The 27246-nt window shown below is 30.7% G+C and overlaps 3 protein-coding genes across 5 annotated transcripts in view; all 3 read left to right on the forward strand.

Annotated features, from left to right (window-relative positions):
- LOC111713656 (uncharacterized) overlaps positions 1–7678 on the forward strand; it is a 36242-nt gene extending 28564 nt beyond the window's left edge. For both annotated transcript variants that reach the window (XM_023488580.1, XM_023488579.1), the window contains exons 9-12: positions 2767–2863; positions 4082–4128; positions 6992–7096; positions 7584–7678. In XM_023488580.1, the coding sequence (XP_023344348.1) occupies positions 2767–2863; positions 4082–4128; positions 6992–7096; positions 7584–7643 (309 nt within the window). In that variant the 3' untranslated portion in view covers positions 7644–7678. The remainder of the gene's footprint in view (positions 1–2766; positions 2864–4081; positions 4129–6991; positions 7097–7583) is intronic.
- A 2276-nt stretch (positions 7679–9954) lies between these two features.
- Positions 9955–18130, forward strand: LOC111713657 (uncharacterized). Of its 2 annotated transcripts, XM_023488582.1 has the most exons (9): positions 9955–10037; positions 11534–11585; positions 12518–12552; positions 14114–14223; positions 15030–15091; positions 15700–15842; positions 16963–17055; positions 17707–17791; positions 17861–18130. In XM_023488582.1, exons 1-9 carry the CDS (start codon positions 9960–9962, stop codon positions 18061–18063), a joined length of 861 nt encoding a protein of 286 aa, XP_023344350.1. In that variant the 5' UTR covers positions 9955–9959; the 3' UTR covers positions 18064–18130. The 2 variants fall into 2 exon arrangements, with proteins under 2 accessions (XP_023344350.1, XP_023344349.1); XM_023488581.1 differs by having other exon boundaries at positions 17707–18130.
- A 1917-nt stretch (positions 18131–20047) lies between these two features.
- Positions 20048–26189, forward strand: LOC111713658 (uncharacterized). Its single transcript, XM_023488583.1, has 4 exons — positions 20048–20295; positions 21404–21472; positions 25049–25118; positions 25697–26189. Exons 1-4 carry the CDS (start codon positions 20277–20279, stop codon positions 25899–25901), a joined length of 363 nt encoding a protein of 120 aa, XP_023344351.1. The 5' UTR covers positions 20048–20276; the 3' UTR covers positions 25902–26189.
- Positions 26190–27246: the final 1057 nt, after the last annotated feature.

Here is a 27246-nt window from a genome sequence, read left to right on the forward strand (position 1 = left end):
TAGTTTAAATTCGACTCAATTTATTACCAGAATTATGTTATATGTATGACCATTATAATATTTTAAAAAGATATGATTTAAAATTGTTTGAATAGGAAATGATTTTATTTTAACGATATCTAAGTTTAGATTATTTTATTTTATTTTTATTGTACAAAAGAAAAATGACAACATTTATTAGTAATTTTTCAATGCTCGTGTTTATAGAGGCTTACTGAATTTTCCTCGGGGGTCCTTTTTTCATTTTAGTTTAATTTTGCAAAAGGAAGTAATAAACGGAGTGATTAATATACTGATTGTACATTAATCTTCTTTTCGACAATAAAAGTAAAAATAAATCTGACAACAAAGTTTTCACAAACTGTCAAGAAATATTACAAACCTTACATATTCAGTTCATTTATTTTAAATACTTACGTAAACATTTTATTTTTGATTTATTTTAAATACTTACATAAACATTTTATTTTTTATTTATGTTAAATACTTATAAACATTTTATTTTTTATTTATTTTAAATACTTACATAAACATTTTTTTTTCTATTTATTTTAAATATTTACATAAGCATTTTATTTTTTATTTATTTTCAATACTTACGAAAACTTTTTATTTTATTATTTATTTTAAATACTTACGTAAACATTTTTTAAAAATTTATTTTAAATACTTACATAAACATTTTATTTATATTTATTTTAAATACTTACATAAACATTTTATTTTTTGTTTATGCTAAACACTTACGAAAACATTTTATTTTATTATTTATTTTAAATACTCACATAAACATTTTAATTTATATTTATTTTAAATACTTAGGTAAACATTTTTTAAAAATTTATTTTAAATTCTTACATAAACATTTTATTTTTTGTTTATGCTAAATACTTACGAAAACATTTTATTTTATTATTTATTTTAAATACTCACATAAACATTTTTTTTATTTATGTTAAATACTTACGAAAACATTTTATTTTATTATTTATTTTAAATACTTACATAAACATTTTATTTTTTATTTATTTTAAATACTTACATAAACATTTTATTTTTTATTTATTTTAAATACCTACATAAACAGACTAGACAGGAAATGGAACTTTTTCCTCACATAAAATGTTTTTTCTTCAATCCATATATTGTTGAAACCTGGTGTCGCAAAGCTAAGATATTTCTACCAAATCAAATAATTAATGTTTACAATATCAAAATATAGAAATCCAAAATTAGGTACTTTTGTTATTTTTAAGTTTTTAAAATTCGTAATCTGGGCCAGACTAAATCTAACAACAATAGAAAAAATGAGTTGTGACATAAAACAGCGAATAGTTGGGTTTTAAGTAAAGTGTAAGTAATAATATTATTAAGAAAGTAGGTACTAGTAATCCCTGTCTATTTGTCTGTTCGTTTATATTTCCAACTATAACTTATTAATTGATTGATTCGCCTCAAATTTTGTTTGAAATCTTGGTAGAACCACGAAAATGTTGATGCTTTAAAATAAATGGTCAAAGAAAATTTGGCTGCCGGGCAAAGCTGGGTTCCCGAGCTAGTACAGTAAAAACAGTGTACAGTATAATTTTCTAGTGTAGTATGTACTGTATACAATTAGGTTGACCGTGATACAACTAAGCTGTACAGTACAGTACAGTGTAGTATGTACTGTATACTATAGATTGACCGTGATACTACTAAGCTGTACAGTACAGTACAGTGTAGTATGTACTGTATACAATTAGGTTGACCGTGATACAACTAGGCTGTACATTACAGTACAGTGTAGTATGTACTGTATACAATTAGGTTGACCGTGATACAACTAAGCTGTACATTACAGTACAGTGTAGTTTGTACTGTATACTATAGATTAACCTTGATACAACTAAGCTGTACATTACAGTACAGTGTAGTATGTACTGTATACTATATGTTAACCTTGATACAACTAAGCTGTACAGTACAGTACAGTGTAGTATGTACTGTATACAATAGATTAACCTTGATACTACTAAGGTGTACAGTACAGTACAGTGTAGTATGTACTGTATACTATAGATTGACCTTGATACAACTAAGCTGTACAGTACAGTACAGTGTAGTATGTACTATATACTATAGATTAACCTTGATACCACTAAGCTGTACAGTACAGTACAGTGTAGTATGTACTGTATACTATAGATTAACCTTGATACAACTAAGCTGTACAGTACAGTACAGTGTAGTTTGTACTGTATACTATAGGTTGACTGTTATACTACTAAGCTGTACAGTACAGTACAGTGTAGTATGTACTGTATACTATAGGTTGACCGTGATACTACTAAGCTGTACAGTACAGTATAGTGTAGTATGTACTGTTTACTATAGGTTGACCGTGATACTACTAAGCTGTACAGTACAGTACAGTTTAGTATGTACTGTATACTATAGATTATCATTGATACAACTAAGCTGTACAGTACAGTACAGTGTAGTATGTACCGTATACTATAGGTTGACCGTGATACTAATAAGCTGTACAATACGGTACAGTGTAGTATGTACCGTATACTATAGGTTGACCGTGAAACTACTAAGCTGTACAGTACGGTACAGTGTACTATGTACCGTATACTATAGGTTGACCTTGATACTACTAAGCTGTACAGTACAGTACAGTGTACTATGTACCGTATAATATAGGTTGACCTTGATACAACTAAGCTGTATCTGTACAGTACAGTATGTACAGTGTATAGTATGTACTGTATATTATAGGTTGACCGTGATACAACAAAGTTGGCGTATATGCGAGCAGCAATGGCATCTCTGGCAAATGTTCATGGTATCACATTCTCCTTCATGAAGAGTTTAGGTAATACAGGGTTACCCACAAAGAATGAGACCTAATGACGACCTAATATCGATGAAAAATATAATTTTGTATCAAGTGTATTAATTGGACTGCAGGCGTAATTTTATTTATTGAGCAAAATGTTCGATTTATAACGGTACGGGACGGTACGGTACGGTATTCACTCCTGTATGCCGATTCCATTAGGGCCTAGTCCAATCAGGGTTCAGTCTTGTGTTTGTTGTCTCTAAACCAATAGAAATAGTATGGCGGTTACGTCTATCTTTCTATCTATCTTATTATCCAATTAGAGTTATGAATCCTTCAATCGGTTCTATCAGTAAATGGAAATATTTACTTCTACTGAAACGATAGTGATAACTTAGTCTGATCATATATCATTTGTTTTCCAATACAAATTATTTTCAGTTAGGGTTTCTCAATATTTAAGGGAGTGTTCGCGAAAAATGAAAGGGGGTATAGGCTTAATGCGATAAAAAAGCACTTTTGCTCGCTACTAATCTTACTTCTATCTGTTGCGTCTATAATGAGAAAAATGTTAAAAACGACTCACACCGAAGAACGCAGCGTCCATACAAATTCGGAAAGATGTAACATTCAACTCGGACGCGTAAACAAATCAATTTAATTCCAAACAAATCATTCAGATATTACAACCTATAGTCATCGATTATTTTTCGACGCACACTCCCTTTAAATAACTTGGGAATTAATTTATTGGGGATTAGATGGAAATTCTCTTGAATCCACAACAACAGTGCTTTTCTAAATATAATATATGATTATATTATATATTAAACCTCAGTTCATGTCTTTCATTTAATGCATATTGTTACTTTAAACAATAAAGTTTGTTATTGTTTACAAAAACAAGTTTATACACAGCTGTAAAAGATATTTTTCTTTATCTGACCTTATTGTTTGGAATGTGAGATGTCCTGGTTAGTTTAGATAGAAATATTTCAAAGTATATAGTTCCTTTATCAGCAGAAGTATATTCACATTTTTATGATGCTTTTACTGAATATAATCATAGGCGTATACAGGATTTTTATCCGGGGGAGGGGGGGGGGTTACATTTTTTTATTTATTTGAGAGGGCTCAGTACCCTCATTGACCCAGAGAACCCCCTGGAAACCTTAGGTTTTATTGATCCGGCCTCCCACCCCTGTATACACCTCTAATTATATTATAAAAGAATATTTCTGAATTATTTAGGAGGAAAATCAGCTTTGCTGAAGGAATTCCCCACAATTCGTGAACAGGTATATATTTTGTATTCATGAACAGGTATATATTTTGTACTCGTAAACAGGTATATATTTTGTATTCCTGAACAGGTATATATTTTGTATTCGTGAACAGGTATATATTTTGTATTCATGAACAGGTATATATTTTGTATTCGTGAACAGGTATATATTTTGTATATACGTGAACAGGTATATATTTTGTATTCGTGAACAGGTATATATTTTGTATTTGTGAACAGGAGTATATATTTTGTATTCGTGAACATGTATATATTTTGTTTATTTTGTATTTTTACCGAATTTTATTTAAAACTTTTCCATCACAAAAAAGGATGATATTCGAAGCCTTGTTATCAAAACTGGGATAATTAACTAACTTTTATTCGAAAATTCGAAACTTTTAAATGCTTAAAAATTATTTTTAACGTATAGTTAAACCTGGTTACTATTTTTTATCATTATTCTTTAGAATTATTTTAGACCTAGCTCTCATGGTAGAGTAAATGTTGCAAACAATTTTCTAAATAAAAAAAAAGTGTGTCACCAATATCAATCTAAACCAGCATTTTGTTGACTTAAGGTAAACGAAAAAGCCATGAAAGGAAAATATTTTTTGTTCAGTTTTATAGGAAAAAGAACACTTGCCACGAATCCTAATTTTCTAATCGCATATATATTTTATGTGGCAAAACTTTTATATTCCTAACTATGAAACCAGCTGTTATAGTCAAAGTTGGAAATATTAAAGATTTATGCCATCAAGTTGCAAAGATATAGGAATTTTACTTTTTTGGCGGTTGTTTTGAATGTTTTAAATAGAAAATGTAGTTATTATTATCATTATTATTATTATTATTAATAAATATCAGGAAGAGAAGGGAAAAGAGTTATATCCTAACAATAGAACCTTTTATATTCTTGTCTCGAGTGTAAACAAAAGCTTTTAATATCGAAGAAATATGGAAATCTAAAGAAAAATCGAAGAAATATGGAAACCTAAAGAAATATCGAAGAAATATAGAAACCTAAAGAAATATCGAAGAAATATGGAAACCTAGAGAAATATCGTGTTTCCGATGAGTTATTAACTATTTATAACACTATTTCATAGTTTCATATAAAGTATATTTTAAACTATCTTAAACTATCTTAAACTATCGTGTATTTTATCATTCTTACTCACTTCATCGTGAGTTTCATAATGAACGTGCTATAAAGTAATCATCGTGCTATAAAGTTAAATTAGCTGTATATTATAGCACCGTGCTATAAAGTAATCATCGTGCTATAAAGTTAAATTAGCTATACAGTATAGCACGTGTTCTATAAAGTTTTGATTGGTTCCCATATTTTCTCCAAAAAAATTAGGATATTTCCAAAATATTACTTTTCAATTGAATTATCAAACACAATCAGTTTGCAAAGATATATGTTCACTGTTATTTAAAGATTATTGAATAATGTATTGTTATCCAATATTGAATACCCAGTATTATTGTTTACATGCGTGATAATTGGACACTGGACAGCTTTTCCAATATTTTGTTTTGTTATGAAGATTATATCTTTTCTTTTTTTTTACCTCATAATTGTTTTCCATTACTCCGGGCTTAATTATTTTCTATATTAAGATATATTAGGATAAGAGTAGAAATGGTGAGGGGAGAGGAATAACGGGAAGGGTGGGAGGGGGGGGGGGTGTTAGACCAAAAATTTGACTCAAAAGAAGTCGGCAAGAAAGAAAAGAGAATGTTTGCCAGGGTCACAGAAAAAATGAAGAAAAGAAAAGTATATCCCGATCAATTAAAACACATTTACGATTTTTTTTATACATTCCCTATAACGATCTTAAAAGCTTTTAAAAATTTCAAATTCTCTTCAAACCCATTAAGCTTTAAAACTTTCTAAAGCATTTCTGCATATTTTTTCCTTTTTTTCGAACCGAGCAAGTTTTCAAGTTTCTTTATCATTGAAATATAAAGATACATGAAGATTGAGGTTAAAGTTAGAAACTAATTATTGGAATTTTCCAAAAGATTTTAGGTAATTATTGGTTGATCTTGTTCGGATAAAAAGTTAAATAACTGCCTGGCGTTGCCCATGAAATTGTTTTAAATCGAATTTTAAAAAAAACGTTTGACTTTTAAAGAAAAAAACTGTTTTAAGTTATATAGGCTTTCTTACTCCCAGGGTACTTTAAGGTTCCATAAAGAAATTTCAACCAATTCGGTCCAGTAACATACAATGATACAAACAAATATATAGGAGCATGAGCGAAAAGCTTCAATATATAAAATAGATAAAGGAGGTAGCAATTCTTAATAAAAAAGTTATAATTGTTTATATTAGATTCTTTTTAATCAAAAATAGCAGAATAGGTTTTTTTCCTCCAGAAATTGCTTTTCTGATTTTTTGGGTTCAGAAGATTTGGAAATTATGAGATGATTGGTAAATCCCAAATGGCTTAATCCATTAAATGGGAGACATTTAAAACTGTGGAATAAAAAAACGACTTTTAAACTCAAATTATGATTTCATTTCTAGTTTAATGAACATTAAACACAGAAATTGTTTCAATATGCAACTTCAAAACCCTCTTTCATTGAATAAGTTTAATTTATAACATCATACACAAACAGATTGATAAAGTGTCAATTTAGATTTAATTAATAATATCTATTTATGCAACTGCCTTGTTTTATAATACGGGACATTATATTTTTGCCAGGATTTTTACTTAAACCGAAAAAACGCGAAAATAAACTTGAAAATCTTCTGGGATATTATTTCTCATAATGTCCCAGGACAATTACGAGAAATAATATCCCAATATCTATAAATCTATATCTATAAATCATATGAATATGTATTTTAGGTTTTACCAAAGGATAAGAAGGTTAAAAGACAAGTTCAAAACTGTGTTCTTCCATATTTGATATACTTGGCTAAAATAAAACCAGATATTTCTCAACAGATTCAGGTTAGTTTAGTTTAGTTTAGTTTAGTTTAGTTTAGTTTAGTTTAGTTTAGTTTAGTTTAGTTTAGTTTAGTTTAGTTTAGTTTAGTTTAGTTTAGTTTAGTTTAGTTTAGTTTAGTTTAGTATAGTTTAGTTTAGTTTAGTTTAGCCTGTTTATAGTTACAAAGAGGGGTATACCTAATTCACAATCATACCCTTTAAACCTTAATTATTTCCGTAATGTGTAAGATATCCTCATTTTCTTGCTTTAAATCTGACAATTTCTGTTATTGTTTCTAGAGCAGAAATGCGCAAGTCACTTTCTGGAAAAGCCACAATTGAAAGTGATTAACTTTTAAAGAGAAGATGATTGATTTCTTACACATTCTTCGTCAATAAAAGCTTTTAAGGGACATGCTCCTGTATAAATGTAGATTGAAGTTACTTAAAATTACGCTTACAGTCCCTTTAATAAAGTTGTTTGTGCAGATAAAAAGCAATATTTATTTAGGTTTTGTCTAAATTTCACAAATTCCTGTATAAAGTATACGCGGAGCTCCAGGTAGAGTAAACAACTTAGAAATTGAAAATAAATAAAGAAAATGTTTTGTAAACTTAAAGATTTCAGACTCTTTGGTGTAGTTCACCATTTCTAGCTGTCTACCCTTCTTTCTAGTTTACTAGATTGAAAAGTACAAGGGGTATAAAAAAACATCAAAGATTGAATATTTTCGCATTATTATAGATTGTACATCGAACAACGACAGAGATTTAAATTTGAAATTCTTACAAATGCACTGGTATTAATTGAATAATAATTATCAAAGAATGAATCTTAAATTAGTAAAATATATTATGTTAATGAATCAATGACTGTATTCATGTATAAATGAATAAATGAATAAATGAATAAATGAATAAATGAATAAATGAATAAATGAATAAATGAATAAATGAATAAATGAATAAGTTTTTTTTTGAAATTACTAGTCGCTTAATATAATTCTATGATATCGTTCCTAGACATTTGATAGTTTAAACTATGCAATCTGCTAGACCAAATTTTGAAATATCAAAAGTTTACATCATCTTGCACAGAATTAGGGATTATAAAACTATAGCTTGTGGTTTGTGGCCAGTAATCAGTTCCTTTATCAAAATTAGGGTTTTACATCGGAATTCCGTTGCGCAGAATTGCGTCCAACTGGTCTCGAATTGTGCGGAATTGTGCGGAATTGCGCGAAATTGCCTGGGATTTACAGGGCTCGCAATTGCGTTTTTTACATTTTACTGTGACGTCAGAGAACAGCTTAGTTTTTGTGAAAACAATAGCAAAGGTTGTAAACTTGTAAACAAAACTAAGTGAACTGTTTACTAATTGTTTTTGTTTACAAAAAAACTAGTTCTAGATCTGATTCTCTCGTTCACAGCGATCCAAAGGTTGCAAGGCTTTCACGCAAAAATTGTTAAGTTGTCCCACTTACGTCTAGAAAACATGCAGGTGCTTTGATCTTCTAAAATATATGTATGGCAGCAAAACAGAATAAACAGTGAGTTGAAATCAAATGTCACCCGCGACCTTAAAAGGGAGAGACCGGCTAGACATGGTGGTTGAGCTGAAAGTGCAGTATTGTTGAAAAAAACTTTAGGATTTATTTATTTATTTATTTATTTGATACCAATGAGACATTTCTACGTTGTACAATTTTTAAATATGAGCGTAAATTCGTTTGTTATATCTCACCTGTTGTTTCAGTCAGCAGAAGAACGTTTTTATACAACTCTTAAATAACATGAACAAAACAAGAAACAAATACTATTCTTCAAACTAGTTTTATGTATACAAACATGTTGAGATAAATAATGAACTTACATTATTGAAAAAAGTTACTAAAATTAATTTTAAATCTTGCAGATTTATGAATTTTTTTGGGATTTCGATAGTTGGAGGTTTTCTTTATTTAAATTGTGAAGACGACATTTTTAAGAAATCTGCGACTAAAACTTTAGAAATAGGAAACAGAATAGTGATAATGAAATAATCCACATTACGGTTTTAGTATGGCTTTAATCGATCATTTCTTTTAAGAAATATGTTTCTAAATAATTAACAAATTAGTTTATAATAATTATCTTTACATGTTTTTTTAAATAATTAGGCTATTAGGGCGCTCCGTGCCCATCTTCTATTTCAACTTTTAATTATGGCTTTATCTCTGAGCATCTTCTCTTAGTACATTATAAAACAAAAACAAAAAAAAGTTTGCGGATTTCATAATATGTTTTCGCGCATTTTTATTTTACAAAAAAAAAACTTTTAAACACAACCTTTTAAAATTTTAATCATTCATAAACCTTTCCTGAGCTGAAAACTTTAGAATGAAATATCCAATTGTCAGGTCAATTTGCTTCTCTGGAGTTTAAATTCATGTGGAGAACAAGCAATATTTAAACTGGATATTAAGAAAAAGAGTGGTTTAAGCCTTAATCCTGATATCCACCATTCTAAAGTTTTCAGCTCAGGAGTCACGTGAGGTCCCACACAAGATTTGGGCCCGATCGGTTCAGCCGTTTTGGCCTTTATTGGATACAAACAAACAGACAGACAGACAAGCTTTTACATATAGATTGTCTGACTCCCTTATCCTTGTTTATTCTATTATTAACCAGCAGGGAAGGCTATGATTGATAAAGAACCAGTTTTCCAATAATAGATAAATAGTAAACAAACAAAAAACAAGTCTATATAGATTATTACCTGACAGCATCCTTGAAAATGATATGAACTTTTTTCTTGAATTTGATTAGGAATTCTTTTATAACAAGAAAACCCCCTCCCTTCCTGCCCCTGGAATATATGTTTATCTTAAAATCTTAGTACTCTGCAATGCTGATTGACTGGCAAGGATGTGGTTTCGATCTAGTTAGCAATGATCTAATGTGGTGCTTGTATGGATTCATAAAGGTACTTAATAGTTAATCTTAATTTATATAATAAAACAAGACATTCGTATATATATACATATGTTGCGTATAGCCGGCCAAACTTTTTTTGTGGCGGGGGTGTTATAGGCTAAAAAAAATTCTAATTTTTTTCAATATTTAAAAAAAAAATTTCCACGGGCAACACCGGTCCTTTCAAACTAGTATTCTTTAAAATTAAACAGATTAACCTAGAACCTAGAGACATCGAAAGAATTTAAAAAATGACACAGATATTTAGTCTTTTTCATTAAGTAAAAATATAAAGCTCTATAAACCTTGTTCTGCATATTTCCTATTTTATTTTTACAATTACTGAGATTCAGGTATAATAGTAAAAAAAACATAAAAAAATTTTCAATAATTGATCTGAAGTAATTCTGTTATGAATTTGGAAGGTATAATTGATCGAGATGGTGCCTGTATAATGTACAATTTTGCAAGAATATAAATTTTTTATTTCTGACATTCAGAGATTTAAAATAATATATCAAGGAAGGGGGTATGATTATAAGATAAGTGAAATTACTAAATATTGAGGAATTCTTTAATACCTAAACCAATGATCGAATGGAGGCCTTATACCGCACTAATTAATTACTTATTATTTACATATCATTTATTTTGCTATTCATGTTCATCCTAAACAATATCTGGTAACTTTTAAGGAAGAAAAAACATCTTTATGATTTTTTAAAGGGACTGTACGCTTATTTTGAATTTATAGAGTGGCATGGCTGCTTCATTTTCGGTGCCTTTAAATATTTTAAAATATGCCATATTTAGCTTCATACGCGAACACCCTTACATATTTCCCGAATTAGAATTTCTAGAGTTAAACATTTTAAGGAAATTTATTTTCTGTGTTTAATATCGTAAAATCAGAAAATGCATGAAAGGGACAGACCGGCTATTTAAGGTAGTTGAACTGAGTATGCAGTGTTGTGGTCATTTGAGACATATAAAACTTTTGCTTGATTATTATTGAAAAGACGATATTTGAAGAATTTGTAGAAATCTGCGAACAAATTCATAGAAAATAAGATAATGATAATAAGATGATAATAATGAAAACGAAATAATTGATGCTAGCATTCATTTATTGGCAAATTTCTTTTGAGAAATATGTTCCTAACCATCTACTTAGTTTAATATATAATTTTTACTTTATTTTTCGTCGTCGTTCTTTAATAACTTTAAAAAACCGGTTCTGAAAACGTACCCACCCAATTCATGAACGTCGACTATACACTCAAAATCAGTAATTATACATCTTGGAAAAGTTTTATATGTCTCAAATCAATCCTAAAGAATTTGTCCACAACTCTGCATACTCATGGTTTAACTCTGCAAATGAAGGGTCACTTGAAATTACGTGGGGAGTCCCTTTAAAAACTCATGAAGATGCTTTTTTCTTTCTTATTCATTAATATTAATGAATTAATTACTCTCCTAACTAATAAATATTATTATGTGTAGAACCTGCCCGAGACAGGAGAGATGATTCATGGGTTCGTGGAATATTCTTTAGGTAATACAAAAAAAATATAAAAAGGGTGTCCCAACAAAATATACATGGTGTCTCTGAAAAAAAGTGTGTGTAAGCTTTTTATATTAAAAAATGTTCTGAAATTGGGGGTCGTCAAAAAACCCTTTTGCTCAAAATAGGCCTAAAATTGGAAAAAGAGCTGGAGGTCTATTTTCCAAAGATTTTCAAAAAATAATTCAATCAAAATTTTCTACTTAGATGGAATAATAAGCTCGTTATGAAAGTTATGGAGGAACACTTTTTAGTAAAAACAACACGTTTAGTTGGCGGAAAAGCTTAAGGGCACTTTTTTCAGAGACACCCTGTATATATAAAGGGTGTCCATAAAATGGTTTATGCCTGCAAGGGAACTTCCAAAACTTAAACAGTAATAGAATTTCCTACCATTATAATAAATGATGTTTGAAAAATTTGATTTTATATCTATTGGTCTCAAAAATGAAAATCAGTTTAAAATTGAGGCTCTGACATCAACTGAAGTAACTTTTTTAGAGACACCCTTTAGAATTATGTTGGTTGTCGCTTAAAAGGGTGATAATGAGATGATGTCAAGATTGAGTCCTGATATATTCTAAAAGAATTGCGTCTTTGTCACAAACTTAAATTTTCTAATCCTTACACATATTTGGAACATGTAAATCTTTGATATATCTATTATTTGACCTAGCAAAATTCATAGTTTAAAATATTTTAGGTCTACATCATTAGGTTATAAAGATATAGGGATTAGAAAATCAGAGTTTGTGGCAAAGACTCAATTCCTTTGTTTGAGATTTCTTTTACTTATCACTTTCTACCTCTAGCATGTTTAATAAGTACCTCGACATTACTTGATATTCCCGCCAAAACTTTGAATTATCCAACGACATAAATAGTTTAAATAATGTCAGTTTTATATGAATAATTATTTTTAGTCACATACTGGGACTTCTTAAAGAGCGTACTAAAGGTAAAACTTTTTTATCATTGAAAGCTTCAAAAATAATGTTTGTAATATCTTATGTAGATGTAAATATAATCCGTCCTGGTATAGTTTATCCTGATCCGTATTTGTATAGTTTATCCTTTTCAGTCCTGGTATAATTTATCCTTATCTGTCCTGGTATAAATTATCCTTATCCGTCCTGGTATTGTTTATCCTTATCCGTCCTTGTATAGTTTATCCTTATCCGTCCTTGTATAGTTTATCCTTATCCTTCCTTGTATAGTTTATCCTTATCCATCCTGGTGTAGTTTATCCTTATCCGTCCTGGTATAGTTTATCCTTATCCGTCCTTGTATAGTTTATCCTTATCCGTCCTGGTATAGTTTATCCTTAGCCGTCCTGGTATAGTTTATCCTTATCCGTCCTGGTATAGTTTATCCTTATCCGTCCTGGTATAGTTTATCCTCATCCGTCCTGGTATAGTTTATTCTTATCCGTCCTGGTATAGTTTATCCTTATCCGTCCTTGTATAGTTTATCCTTATCCGTCCTGGTATATTTTATCCTTATCCGTCCTGGTACAAATACAAATTTTGATCTTATAAGATAAAAGGGACCAGGTTAAAGTTAAAAGAAAGGTGGTATAAACTGAAGAGTTGATCGCGAGCAATATTAGTTCTATCTGATGTCCCTGTCTCGAGAAATTTATATAAAAATGTGTCAAAGTTATATCCACAGAAGCATAGATTAGAATAGAAGGGAAATAAGACAATCCCTCGGTATGACTTTGTTCAGTCACTTTGTTCCTGAATAGGAGTTCAAAGTGTACAATCAATGTAAATTTGTTCACAAATTAAATATCACATAAATACAGTATGATCCCTGGATATATCTGTTAAAACTTCTTCTTTTTACAAAAGTTGTTAAATTTATTTTAAACGTGTATTAGCTAGGTGAATTAAAGTTATTATTTGATCAAATATTAAAACGTAAATTTCTTAGCTGTGAAAGGAATACGTACAAACTTGTTAATATTTGTTGCTCTATCACTATAGTTTCAGTAGAAGTAAATATTTCCATTTACTGTTATAGCGACGATATATGGATTTATCTCTAATTGGATAATGAGCTAGATAAAAAGATAGATGTTATCGCCATGCAATTTCTATTGGTTCAGAATAGACAACAAACACATGGCTAAACCCTGATTGGATCAGGGGCTAATGGACTCGGCATACAAAAGTCTATATAGCTATATAGACTTTTTTGTACTACATCTTGTTTAAAAAGAATTTTCTTATTTTACATAAGTAAGCAAAAGGGTGAGAGTAAATTTTGAATTGCATGTTTAGAAACCCCATTGATATTTATAAAAATTCAGATTTAGTAAAAATATTTTCAGATTTATTCATGGCTCGATATCATCCCTGTAATAAGATAAGGGTTTCCAAACTTTTGATTATTATTTTCTAAAAATGTAACAATCTTGATGATTTTATGTTCTTAAAGATATAATGATTATAAGTAAGAGTTTGTTGCAAAAACTCACTTTCTTAAAATTTTCTTTAAAATCCTTAAATATTTAGTCCTTTGGAGACACATGCTCCGACTTTGATATCCCGGAGGACTCGGACTGGGCGGCGGAGTTAATCAAGGAGGGATTTACACTAGAGTTCATGAAGAATGCAATTATCAGGTTTAGTACAGAGGGGTTTGCACCTTACAGAACCTCTCCTCAAGCTTTTAAAGGGACTGTGAGCGTAATTTCAAGTGTTCTCTATATGCAAAGATGGTATTGCCGATTTTAAACAATCAAAATGGTTATACTTTTAAAAGGCTCTAAGCTCTATCCATAGACACAGTGTTTTGTCCTTTAAGGACTCATCAGTATGGCTCTAATCATCAGATTTTTGATTTTGCAGTTGACGGGGCTTGAACCATGAATCCTTAGATTATGAATCAAACACGCTAGCCACTGCTCCACCAAACCCTGATGATTTGGTAATGAAATAGGGACCAGAGAGCTCAACCAACTCATTATAAGTTGAGGGCCTTGCATAATGCTAATTAGTAAACCTATTCATTACCACAGAGAACTCAAGTTTAGCGGACTAAACGAGTATATATATCCATAGACACAGTGTTTCGTCCTATTAGGATATATATATATATATATATATATATATATCTTTTTGAAAAATCGTTTTTTGCTAATATCTTTGATCAGAAAAAAGTGCTATATAATGTTATCAAAGAAAACTTGTCGAGAATACATTTTTTAATAAAGCCATGGGCGTTTACAGGGAGAGGGTTCAGGGCATCCCACAAGCAGACTTCTCTGCATTTTTAAATAAGAAATACATTGTAAAATGATTTCTTTGATTTATTAAAAATTCTATGAAAATCTTCAATTGGAAGAATATCTAATTGTTTGAGATGAAGAATGAACTTCTTGGATATCTAGATCATGCTTAAATTTATAAAAATCTTTTTACTTTCTAGGCCTGTGTTATGTTTGAAGAATACTCAACTTCTGATGGATTGGTTTCACAAAATAACTAGCGGTATAAAAATCCGTCATATAAATATGGAATTGTGACCAAAAATCCCACCAATGGCATTGCAGTATACTTTTCACGTGATACAGAAAAAGACACGTGACAATAATACTGCATTGTCATTGGTGGGAGAACTAGTCACGTGATACGTAAGTAATAATTATATTGTCAACTATATCTATTAAAAATTAAAAGTTATTGAATTCAAATAATAATAGGAGCAAACCTAAGTTACTTAGGCTCCTCTGGGATATCGTCGTTTTAAGATTGGTTGCGTATTTGCTGAATATGATTTGTTTAAGCCTACTATTTTATACAAAATTTAATAAATATAAATTTTCGTATAAATTTGACACAATTTTATATCAATTTATTCGAGACAGGAACATCAGATAGAACTCTTATGGGTCTCCATCAACTCTTAAAATGCTTGGGTTTCAGCCTATACCCCCTTTCATTTTTCCTCTATAGTCCCTTTAAGGAATTAAAGAAGTTTAGTCGCTGAAGCTAAGCGCTATCCCATCCAAAAGTTTTGCCCTTAGATCCTGTAATTGAATATTGAAACTTTTGAAAAATCTTGTTATCTCAATAATAATATACCATTTACCCTCTAGGATCCCCGGATGAGCCCCCGCCCCCTGAATCTGAAATATTTAAATCTGAGACGTACTCCAACTTTATCTACCTCTACATGAAGATAGGGACCGAGGTTAACGTGTTCTCTCATCTAGGGAAGGTTCTCTTTATGTACATGAAGGAGAGGACAAATCAAGATTTGCATTTTATTCTAGCAATTTGAGTCTTTGTCACAACCATCTGATATTCTAATCCATTTATCTTTCCAACCCAGTAATGTAGACCTTAGATTTTTCAAACTTAAAATTCTATATTTACACCGTCAGGTGGCAAAGATATAGGCATTAGAATATTCGATTTTGAAGCAAAGACTCAGTTCTTTTTACAGATTTTTTGGAAAAACTTTTTCAAACAATAAAAACTTAAACCATTGAATACGGATACTTTAAGAGACCCTTTTAAAAAAGAAGTCATGCTCGATGCACAAGGGTATCCTTCAATGTTCATCTGGGCAAATATTACAAAGATATCATTGTCAATTTCCATTTCTGGTTTTTCTCTAGCAAAGAAACTTTTGAAAGTTTTTTTAAAAAATTATTAGAAAAAAATTATCCCAATTCAATAGTGGTAATCAGATTATGATGTCAAGTGTACTGTTGTGAATCAGATAATAATGTCAAGGGTACTGTTGTGAATCAGATAATGTAATGTTGTGAATCAGATAATGGTGTTAAGGGTACTGTTGTGAATCAGATAATAATGTCAAGGGTACAGGTGTGAATCAGATAATGATGTCAGGGGTACTGTTGTGAATTAGATAAAGGTTTCAAGGGTACAGTTGTGAATCAGATAATAGTGTCAAGGGTACTGTTGTGAATCAGATAATGGTGTCAAGGGTACTGTTGTGAATCAGATAATAATGTCAAGGGTACTGTTGTAAATCAGATAATGGTGTAAAGGGTACTGTTGTGAATCAGATAATAATGTCAAGGGTACTGTTGTGAATCAGATAATGGTGTCAAGGGTACTGTTGTGAATCGAACATACAACTTTTGAATGTAGGGATAAGGAGTTTCTTTAAATTTCTTCGTCATCAATCGATTTACAGATTTTATATAACTTTGAATTAAATAAAAGGATTTCTTCAGAACCTTATACACTACTAACCTTAAAATTATTTAGCTTTTATTTAAAATTATAGATTATCATTTTCCCTTTTACTTTAAAAACGATCTTTTAGGTAAGATTTAACGCTTTAAAAAATGTTTTTAAAAATTTTCTGATTTGTTTTTGAGCTGCAGGAAGCTATGTTCTCTGATGATGATCCAGATAAAGAGGATGAGAGTGAAGAAGAAGAAGAAAAAGAAGAAAAGAATGATCAAACTTGTGCTATGGTGGGTCCAGATCACGGAGTAAGGAATAGAAGGGAGATATAACTGACGCGGTTCACCCTGCCATATGATTATACAAGCTTTGCAGACGGTACTTCATTTATATAAGAAATATTTATTACCGCGTGTACAATAACCTATTTTGAATATTTTTTATACAAATGGAGTACCCGTCTGCAAAGCACACATAATCATATGGTAGGGCGAACCGCGTCAGTTATATCTCCCTTCTATTTCTTCCTCCCTGGTCCAGATAGAAATCCCCCCCCCTCCCCCCAACCTCTTTTGGAAGGAAATGAAAATAAATTTCCGCCTCAAACTAGACATGGAATGAAATCTCTGCCACCAAACTGAAATTTTCTAATATCTACTTCTTTGCAACCTCATTGTGTGAACCTTTGATATTCTAAATTTAGATGTTTGATCTAACAGAATTCACAGTTTGAAATATTTAAGGTATCCGACATTAGGTTGCAAATATATAGGGATTAGAAAATCAGAATTTGTGACAAAAAAAGAAGTCGCAGCTTGGAAAACCAAAGCTCTGATACCTCAGGTTGCAACGATATAAGTATTAAGTATCAGAGTTTGAGGCATGTGTTCAGAGTTACTTTGTAAAAGATTTATTCCTGCTAATACTATTTCTCTCTTTAGGTTGATTCTACCCAAGAGAACGGAACGGAAAACAGCGGAGAAGCTGAACCCAGAACAACAGATCTTGACAACCCCGGAGAAAACGGTACTAATCCTTCTACAACCCTTGAGTCGGAACTAGAAAGATTAAAAGAGAACCTTGCTTTGTGTTTAGAGAATGTGAGAAGTATATCTGAACTAAGGAACGGGAGTGAACAGTCTACAGGTGAGGAGGAGCTGGTTCAAGACTGCAAGGAGACCCTGAACAAGATCTCAACCCTAGCTCCGGAGCTGTTTCCTCAATCTAAACCCGCTGAACCTGAAATGACAACTGTAACATCTATGTATGGAAAAGTTTATAAAGTACGAAAATCCTGACATTTTCAAAATTTTAACGTGTTTTTATTTTATTTTAAAAAGACAAAAAAAATTAGTAAGAGTAAAATATTTTGTTAAACAGCTTATTTGAAAAGAGAGTTATTAGAGAAAAAGGTTATAAAAAGATGATCCTATATACAAAAATCCAAATTCTGTATAAAAGTTACTGTATTATGTATACTTCCAATACCTTTTCAGTACTCTTTTTGTACATTTCGTGTACACTTGTAAATTTAAGTATACTTTATGTGTTCACTTTGCGTACACTTTATGAACAGTTTCTGAGCCCGAAATTTAAAAGAGTATCGTTGAACGAAACTCCCGAGTTTCCTTTTTGGGGTCTTGGCAATTGTGTAGATTTTGATTAAAGAAATTTTAAAAAATTAAGAATATGAAGAAACTTAATAAAATAATATTTCACAACAAAAATATTGATATCCACAAAACTGCCTAACCCCATTCTTGAAACCCGGGTTTCAAAACTGGTTTTCATAACGATACCCTGTCTTAAGTTTTGGGCTCTGTGCACCTTGTGTACATTTTTATGTACAAATTGTTGACACTTTATGTACATTTTTTGTATATCATTGTACACTTTATGTACACTTTATTTCCACTTTCTGTACACTATATGTACAGTGTTTATATTTTGTAAATGTGTATAATGTACGCTGAAGCTGTGTTGACATGTATGATGAAAGTATTTAAATCCTAAAACGGAAATTATAGATTTAGGCGGAACTTTACCTTTGTACTTCCGGTCACATCTATATCAGTTTATATCCCACCTTAGATTGTGTATATCCAACCTTAGATTGTTAATATCCAATATTTATATTAGTTTATATCTAATATTTATATCAGTTTATATCCAACCTTATATTGTTTATATATCCTATATTTATATCAGTTTATATCCCACCTTAGATTGTGTATATCCAACCTTAGATTGTTAATATCCAATATTTATATTAGTTTATATCTAATATTTATATCAGTTTATATCCAACCTTATATTGTTTATATATCCTATATTTATATCAGTTTATATCCCACCTTAGATTGTGTATATCCAATAATTATATAAGTTTATATCCAATATCTATATCAGTTTATATCCAATATTTATAACCGTATATATCCAACCTTATATTGTTTATATCCAATATTATATCAGTTTATATCCGACATTATAGATTGTTTATATTTAATATTTATATCAGTTTATATATAACCTTATATTATTTATATCCAATATTTATATCAGTTTATATCCAACCTTATATTGTTTATATCCAATATTAATATCAGTTTATATCCAACCTTATATCGTTTATATCCAATATTATATCAGTTTATATCCAACCTTATATTGTTTATATCTAATATTTATATCAGTTTATATCCAACCTTATACTGTTTATATCCAATATTTATATCATTATATATCAAAACAATTAGATTGTTTATATCCAATATTTATATCAGTTTATATCCAACCTTAGATTGTTTATATCCAATATTTATATTAGTTTATATCCAACCTTAGATTGTTTATATCCAATATTTATATTAGTTTATATCCGATATTTACGTCAGTTTATATCCAACATTATAACAGTTTATATCCAATATTTTATCAGTTTATATCCAATATTATATCAGTTTATATCCAATATTTTATCAGTTTATATCCAATATTATATCAGTTTATTATCCAACCTTATATTGTCTATTTCCAATATTTATATCAGTTTATATCGAACCTTAAATTGTTTATATCCAATATTTATACTGGTTTATATCCAATAATATCAATATGTATCTAACCTTAAATTGTTTATATCCAATATTCATATCAGTTTATATCAAACCATATATTGTTCATATCCAATATTATATCAGTGTATATCCAATATTTATATTATTTTGTGTCCAATATATATATCAGTGTATAATGTATATCCAATATTTATTTTAGTTTATATACAATATCTATATAAGTGTATATCCAAAAGTTTCATCAGTTAGATCTACAATATCTATGTCAGTTCATATCCATTATTTATAACAGCTCTTTACAACACCTTTATATTAATGTCTTTATCCCATATTTATATCAATTTATATCCAATAAGTAAATTAGTTTGTATAAAAATCTAGATTTATATTTCCAAAATAATGATTCAGAATTAAATCCAACGTTGAAGAGAATGGCTAAAACCTTTCTAGGAATTTAGATAATTCGCTAGATTAACAAAACCACTTTCCAACCACACTAACTATACTGTTAATTTTAAACCTTTTTATGTATTCACAAGGTAAACTCTTTTTTCTAGATTTCTCATATTTTTCAACTCCATCCCTACTTTAACTCCATTTACTACAAGGTTCTACAAACTTCATTATCTATTAATAAAACTCTATTATCTATGTAAATCTACGTTTTCTTGTTCTTACAGGGCATCATATTTAAATTCCCCTCTTGGGTTACTTTTCATTGAATTATTATAATCATATTGTTAAGGAGGTTTGAGGTGAAACCTCCATTAAATTTTTTTAATAATTTTGTCTTGGGGTTTCCAAAATGTGGTCTGTCATTTTAAACCCTTAAAACTAATAATATCTAGTATCTACATCAATTTTCTACCACAAAAGTAAATCAAAGCTTGGACATTGGACAAAACTAGAAACGTTCAACAATTTGTTTTATACACACACTTCTGGTAGTCATTAACTATTGGAAATCAAGGACGATTTTTAAGCAAAGAGAATAGAATATATATTAGAGGGGAATTTAGATAATCCCTCGGTATGAATTTTTTCAGTCCCTTTCAGCCTGAAAGGGAGTTCAAAGTCTACAAATCATGTAAATGTTCACAAATTATATGCAGCAGAGTACATTAATACAGTGTGTTCCCTAGACTATCCATTTCAATTTCGAATTTTTAAAGCTGTTAAATAAACTTTTTTAAATGAATTAGGTGAAAAAAACATCATTTGATTTAAAGTTTTAACGAAAAATCATCGTTTGTAAAGTGAAAGGCATAGAGTCTTTGTGAAATGATCATTGGTCAATTATGAAACCAGCCTATTTCATAATTTGGTTTTTTTTAATATTAATTTTAGATTTTCTATAAAATGATGTTCCAGGGCCCAAAAGGTTATATAGCGCAAATATGTGAAGTACAATGGAAACAGTACAACAAAATGGCCGTTTTACACTTTTTTCTGGTTAATTCCCCTCTAATATATATTCTATGCTCATTGTTTTTAAGTCGTCCTCTAATTGTCACGTGACCCTCCCTGCACCTTATTAATCTAAATCTGACCTGGTCAGACCGTGAGACAGAGAGAACAATTGAGCAGTTTGATAAACAAATGGATCAGTACTGCAAACTTTATTTCGGTAAACAAATCAAAGTTTAATATTGCCTTCAGAGGTAATCCCCCTCAAAGAGACTATATCATTTACAATGGTAACCGATAAAATGTAAAATCTGTTGATAAATGAACAAGATATTCTTATTTTTCTCTTTAAAAGTGACTTTTGGATTTAACCGGCAGAGACAATACAAATAGCAAAGCTTTTTAGATTAAAAAATGACGATTAAAGGTTTAAAGGGTGAATCGAACACACCACTCTATAAATAAAGGGTCCCTAAAAATTATGAGTATTTTATCTAAAATTTTAATTTTTAATTTTAAATTATCAAGATTTAACCATATTTCACTTATTGAAGAGCTATTGTGAAGAATGTTGTGAATTTCTAGTACAGGGTTTTCTTTGAAACATGACAGTTTGTGAATAGTTTTCTTCCTGTTGTAATCTGGAACGGATTAGAATTTACGTATATATATATATATATAGATATATATATATAGAACATGCGGCCAGCGCTCTATATAATGAATCAAAGCAAAAGGGAACGGCAGTGCACAAAGAACCTTACTAGTAGAAAGAATTATAATACTAATATAATCTTCTACCTTAGGTCAAGTGCAGCTCACAACTCTAACCTATCCATAACTCAGACTATTAACATAACATTAACATAACATAGCCTGATAAACATATTCAACTCTGAATAGCTAGTTATAGATATCTATCTTAGCATAGATAGGCAAGGATATATAATCCTACATAGCTAAATACAATATATAGCTCCGCAAAGAAATATCTAGCTCTACATCAACGGACTAGAATATATAGTTCTACATAGCTAAATACCATACATAGCTCTTCAATGCTAGATGAGATAAATAGCTCCGTAAAGCTAAGCATGATAAATAGCGCTGTAAAGCTAAGCAGGATAAATAGCTCCATAAAGCTAAGCCGGCTCCTTGGCCCTGCAAAGCTAAATAAGACAAATAGCTTTGTAAAGCTATTTGTATAAAGATGATCCTTAGCTCCGCAAAGCAAAATTAAATAGTTTTATATAATTAAGCAAGAAAAATAGCTTAGTAAAGCTACTTATAAAAGATAACTGATTCTAGATTGTTGAAAAATATATCAATAGCTAAGTAACTAAAATACCATAAAAGTTGCTAAAGCTTTATTATAAATAACGACGGATTAGAGTTTGTGGCATTGTTTATCTCTGATCTCAAGTAAGATAATCAATGCACGCTAGATAAAGTTAATAGCTCCGCAAAGCTAAATAAGATAGCTCTATAACGCTAAGCAAGACCACTAGCTTAGTAAAGCTATATACAAAGATAAATAATTCTTGATTGATTATAAGTATATTAATAGCTAAGTAATTAACAATACCGCAAAGGGTTACTAAAGGCTATAATGGAGATTACGACCACCCTACCCCCAGGGGGTGGTGACCATGAAGACCATGGGGCTGTAGTTCGGGTCCTGCCTGCTGTTGATGTGTCTGAGAGACCTGTAGATGAAGGAGGGAATGATCTTGATGAAGGAGAGACGGAGAAAGGTAAACCCCAGAAGTGGGATTACAGAGGAGACCCGGATGATGTCCCTGGCCTCGAGGATGAAGAGAATGAGGCTCCACCAGGGTTGGGGGCAGATGAATCCTCATCAATTGAAAATGAAGGAGCCTTAGAGCAGATACAGTATCCACTGAGGGATCTAGGGAAGATCATGGAACAGTTAGGGAACCTAAGGAAGTACCAGGCCGCCTCTTCAGCATAGTTAGTGTTCCGCTGGAGTACAGAAGGTGGAGCTTGGAACCGAATATCAATCTCCTAAATATAAATATACAATTATTACAATTATTAAATTAATAAATATGAACTAAGAGGGTTAATTATTCCGTTTAAATTCTACTGTAGACCGAATCAAACTCGGGGTTTACAACATTCCATAATAAGTTTTGATTTCAAAGTAAAATAAATTGGAGGAAAAGATGTTTTTTTTAACGAAATAAACTGCAAAAAATCTTTAATATCCAATACAATATATAGAAGTAGACATTCAAAACTATTTACCAACTGTCATGTTTCGTGGGACACCCTGTATCTAAACAATTTACCAACTGTCATGTTTCGTGGGACATCCTGTATCTAAACTATTTACCAACTGTCATGTTTCGTGGGACACTCTGTATCTAAACAATTTACCAAACTGTCATGTTTCGTGGGACACCCTGTATCTAAACAATTTACCAACTGTTATGTTTCGTGGGACACCCTGTATCTAAACTATTTACCAACTGTCATGTTTCGTCGGACACCCTGTATCTAAACTATTTACCAACTGTCATTTTTCGTGGGACACCCTGTATCTAAACTATTTACCAACTGTCATGTTTCGTGGGACACCCTGTATCTAAACTATTTACCAACTGTCATGTTTCGCGGGACACCCTGTATCTAAACTATTTTCCAACTGTCATGTTTCGTGGGACACCCTGTATCTGAACTATTCACCAACTGTCATGTTTCGTGGGACACCCCGTATGTAATCAGATAAATTTGCTATTTTCATACTTGTCAGTAAGATCAAAACCAGAGGATCTACGAGGTTACAAAGTTGTACCAATAATATCACATAAATTTAACTTTCTCCTTGTGTTTTAGTTTTCAGTGGATAAATTACATAATATAGTAGTCGGCGTTTAAATCTAAACGATGAAGACGAATTTTTTATTTAAGTTTTGATTTTTAACAAACTTTCTTCAAAGAGAAACATCTCTCCTTGTTGACATGTTTGTGTTTTTCCATGCTGTATAACCCTATCCCAGCTGGGGCACTTGAAAAACAGGATACGTGGAGGGGGGGGGGGGTAAATTTTACCACCCCCCCCCTTAAATTTTCATGTTTGATGTCCAAATATGACAAATGATACACCATTAGAACGCTCTTGTGCTCAACTTTTAGAATCTTCCAAACAATCGGACATTTGCAAAAATCTAAATTTTTCTTTGAAAAATCCCGTTATATAATAAAAATGTTTGCAAGAAAAACCCAAAAATGATAAAATATACGTTTTTGAAAAGCCCTTGGCCAAGCCATTTCGAATATGCAAATTTTGCAAAATTTTAAATAACCTGATTTAAAAAAAAAAACTAAAAATGTGCAAATTTCTTTTGACGGGTTTTATGCAAACAAAAATGGCAAAATTTTCTTTGTAAAACTTGTGCAATTTATTTCCTTATGTTATAGCCTGGTTTTCCAAGAAGCTAAAAATTATCAAAATCTCAAATTTGACGACAAATAAAAGTGGGTCAAAACAAAGATTTAATTTGTTACAGGAAAAAGTAGTCATTCAGGCAGTGCGCCTGAGGACTCCGGCAGTTGGTATAAAAGCCCGGTTTTAGACTTAAAGGGAGCGCTATGGGTATTAAGGAAAAGTCAGAAAATTTTAACAGCCTCAGACCAATACTTGTTGAGTTTTGTAATAAAACTACTCCCAGCAGGAATGGTGTTAAAAGCTTGGTAAAAATCAAAATTCAAACAGAAAGTTTTCTTCATTGTATTGATAAATACGCCGACGACTGTACTGATCTTAACCTAGGAAATTCAGCTTGTGAACTATTTGAGATTAATATTGCTGAACCTACACAGCACTTAGAACCAGAGATACGGTAACGCAATATATATCATTAGAATTTTAAACTTATCAAATAGTTGAGTCGACGCTATAGACCTGGGAAGCTCTCTAATCTCTATTAACGGTAATATAGCCGTTAATTCTTAATGCCTAACAATATTTTAGTAGGGTTGGGATGAGTCTATAAATTAACGGATTTCATGGTTTACAGAAAATTGCCCAGGCCTAGTCTTCGCAACAAACTCAGATGTTCGAGTACCTATATTTTTGGCAATCTGATGATATGATAAAAACCTTTGATACTTCAAACTTAGATTATTCTAACATAAAGATATAGGGATTAGAAAATCGAACAGAATGATTGTCGTCTCGATCTTTCTTTAATTTCACATTTTGCTTCTGTTATATCACTGTGAAGGCTCGATTAAAATTTAAACATTTAGAACAAAGACAACAACTCTATAGGGAAGTATACCGTAATATAAAGAAGCATACTGTGTAGGATGGGAAAAGAGGAATTGAGGAAGTATTGGAATATAATGAAGTATACTGTATAGAGTGGGATATGAGGAAGAGGAAGTATACCGTAATATAAAGAAGTATACTGTGTAGGGTGGGAAAGAAGGAGGATGAAGTTTACTGGAACACAGGGGAAAGTGAGTCCATCTGCCTAGGTAAAAGAAAAAGAAAAAGAAATAATTTCTTTGATCCCCATTCCAATACGATTATATTGATGGTCGTCTTCTTTAAAAGAAACAAAAAACCTTTGATTAATACAGGGTTAGCCACAAGGAATTATACTGCAATGTCGACCTAGAACTCTTTCAATATGATGATGGCAGAATTAAATTAAGTCTTTTGTCCTAAACATTTTCTTTAAATGGCTTATTTATCGATTTGACAAATAACAAAACAAGTTTAAAGTTGCAAGGAAGCATAATTATACGGAAACATACACTATATAGATTCTTTACAGATGTCTCTGAAGTCTTGTCCTTTTGTGGCTAACCCTGCAGTATAATATTCCTTCCTGAATAATACGAATATATAAATCTTAAATTTTTAATAACTAGAAATTCAAGGCGCTTCGCGCCCTTCTTTCTAGCCTTAGAGGGCGCTTCGCGCCCATATCCTAAATTAATTGTGAACATGTTCTCTTTGTGTACATCGTAAAACAAAACAAAAATAATTCGCAGGTTTTGCGCAAATTGCGCAAAATAAATAGCGCAAAACCGCGCAAAACTCATTGCGTTTCATGCGCAAAAATAGCGCAAAAGTTCGCAAAAATAAAATTTGCGCGAAAATAGCGCAAATTTTGCGCAAAAGATTTAGCCATTTCGTGGAAACCCTATAGTAAAGAAACCACTTAAAAACTTTACAAAACAAAACATTTTTGCGCGTACTGTATTCGACGGTACTATACTGTCGACTGTACTGTTACAGTTACACTGTATATAGTCAAAAGTAAAACTCCTTTCATAGCAATAGAAAAGAAGTTGGGGTTAAAAACTTTTAGACTTCTGTTAAATTAGTTTAATTTGTTCTTGCCGTTCATTCTATCTTAATTCATTGAACTAATTTAAAATAGATTCTTTACATTTCATGATTACATACGGTGCAAGGTAGGCAATTATATCAACACAATGAAGACGACTTTCGACTTCAATTTTGATTTATTTTCAAGATTTTACAGAGAATAGATACACAAAATTGGAAACAAAGAGAATCTGACAATTAAAAAGCTTCTCTTTAATTACTTGTAAACTTGTAATTCGAAAAAAAGCTTGTTAACAATTAAAACTTTTATAAGAAAAAGTCGTCTTCATTGTATTGGTATTATCGCCTGCCATCCTAGATGATATTAATGTAATTTATTATTCCCTGCTACTTTAAACTTCTTTGTTTCTTTCGTTTTTTAGTCATTATATACGCATTTAGAAGACTGTATTCAAGACAAAAGATTTAACACAACATAAAAGATCTTTACAGACTTATTCCTTGTGAGAAACTGTTCATTTTTATCTTAGAACCCCCTTGAACAATTGGCCTCAAATTTAGTTTAGTTTCCAAGCAAAGCTGGGTGCCCAAGCTATAGTTAAAGAATGTGTTAACGAATTATTAAATGTTGCTTCTGAAAAGTTGAGTCAATGTTCATACTGCGT

The sequence above is a fragment of the Eurytemora carolleeae genome, unplaced genomic scaffold (genome assembly GCF_000591075.1).
Source record: "Eurytemora carolleeae unplaced genomic scaffold, Eaff_2.0 scaffold1443, whole genome shotgun sequence".
NCBI lineage: Eukaryota > Metazoa > Arthropoda > Copepoda > Calanoida > Temoridae > Eurytemora > Eurytemora carolleeae.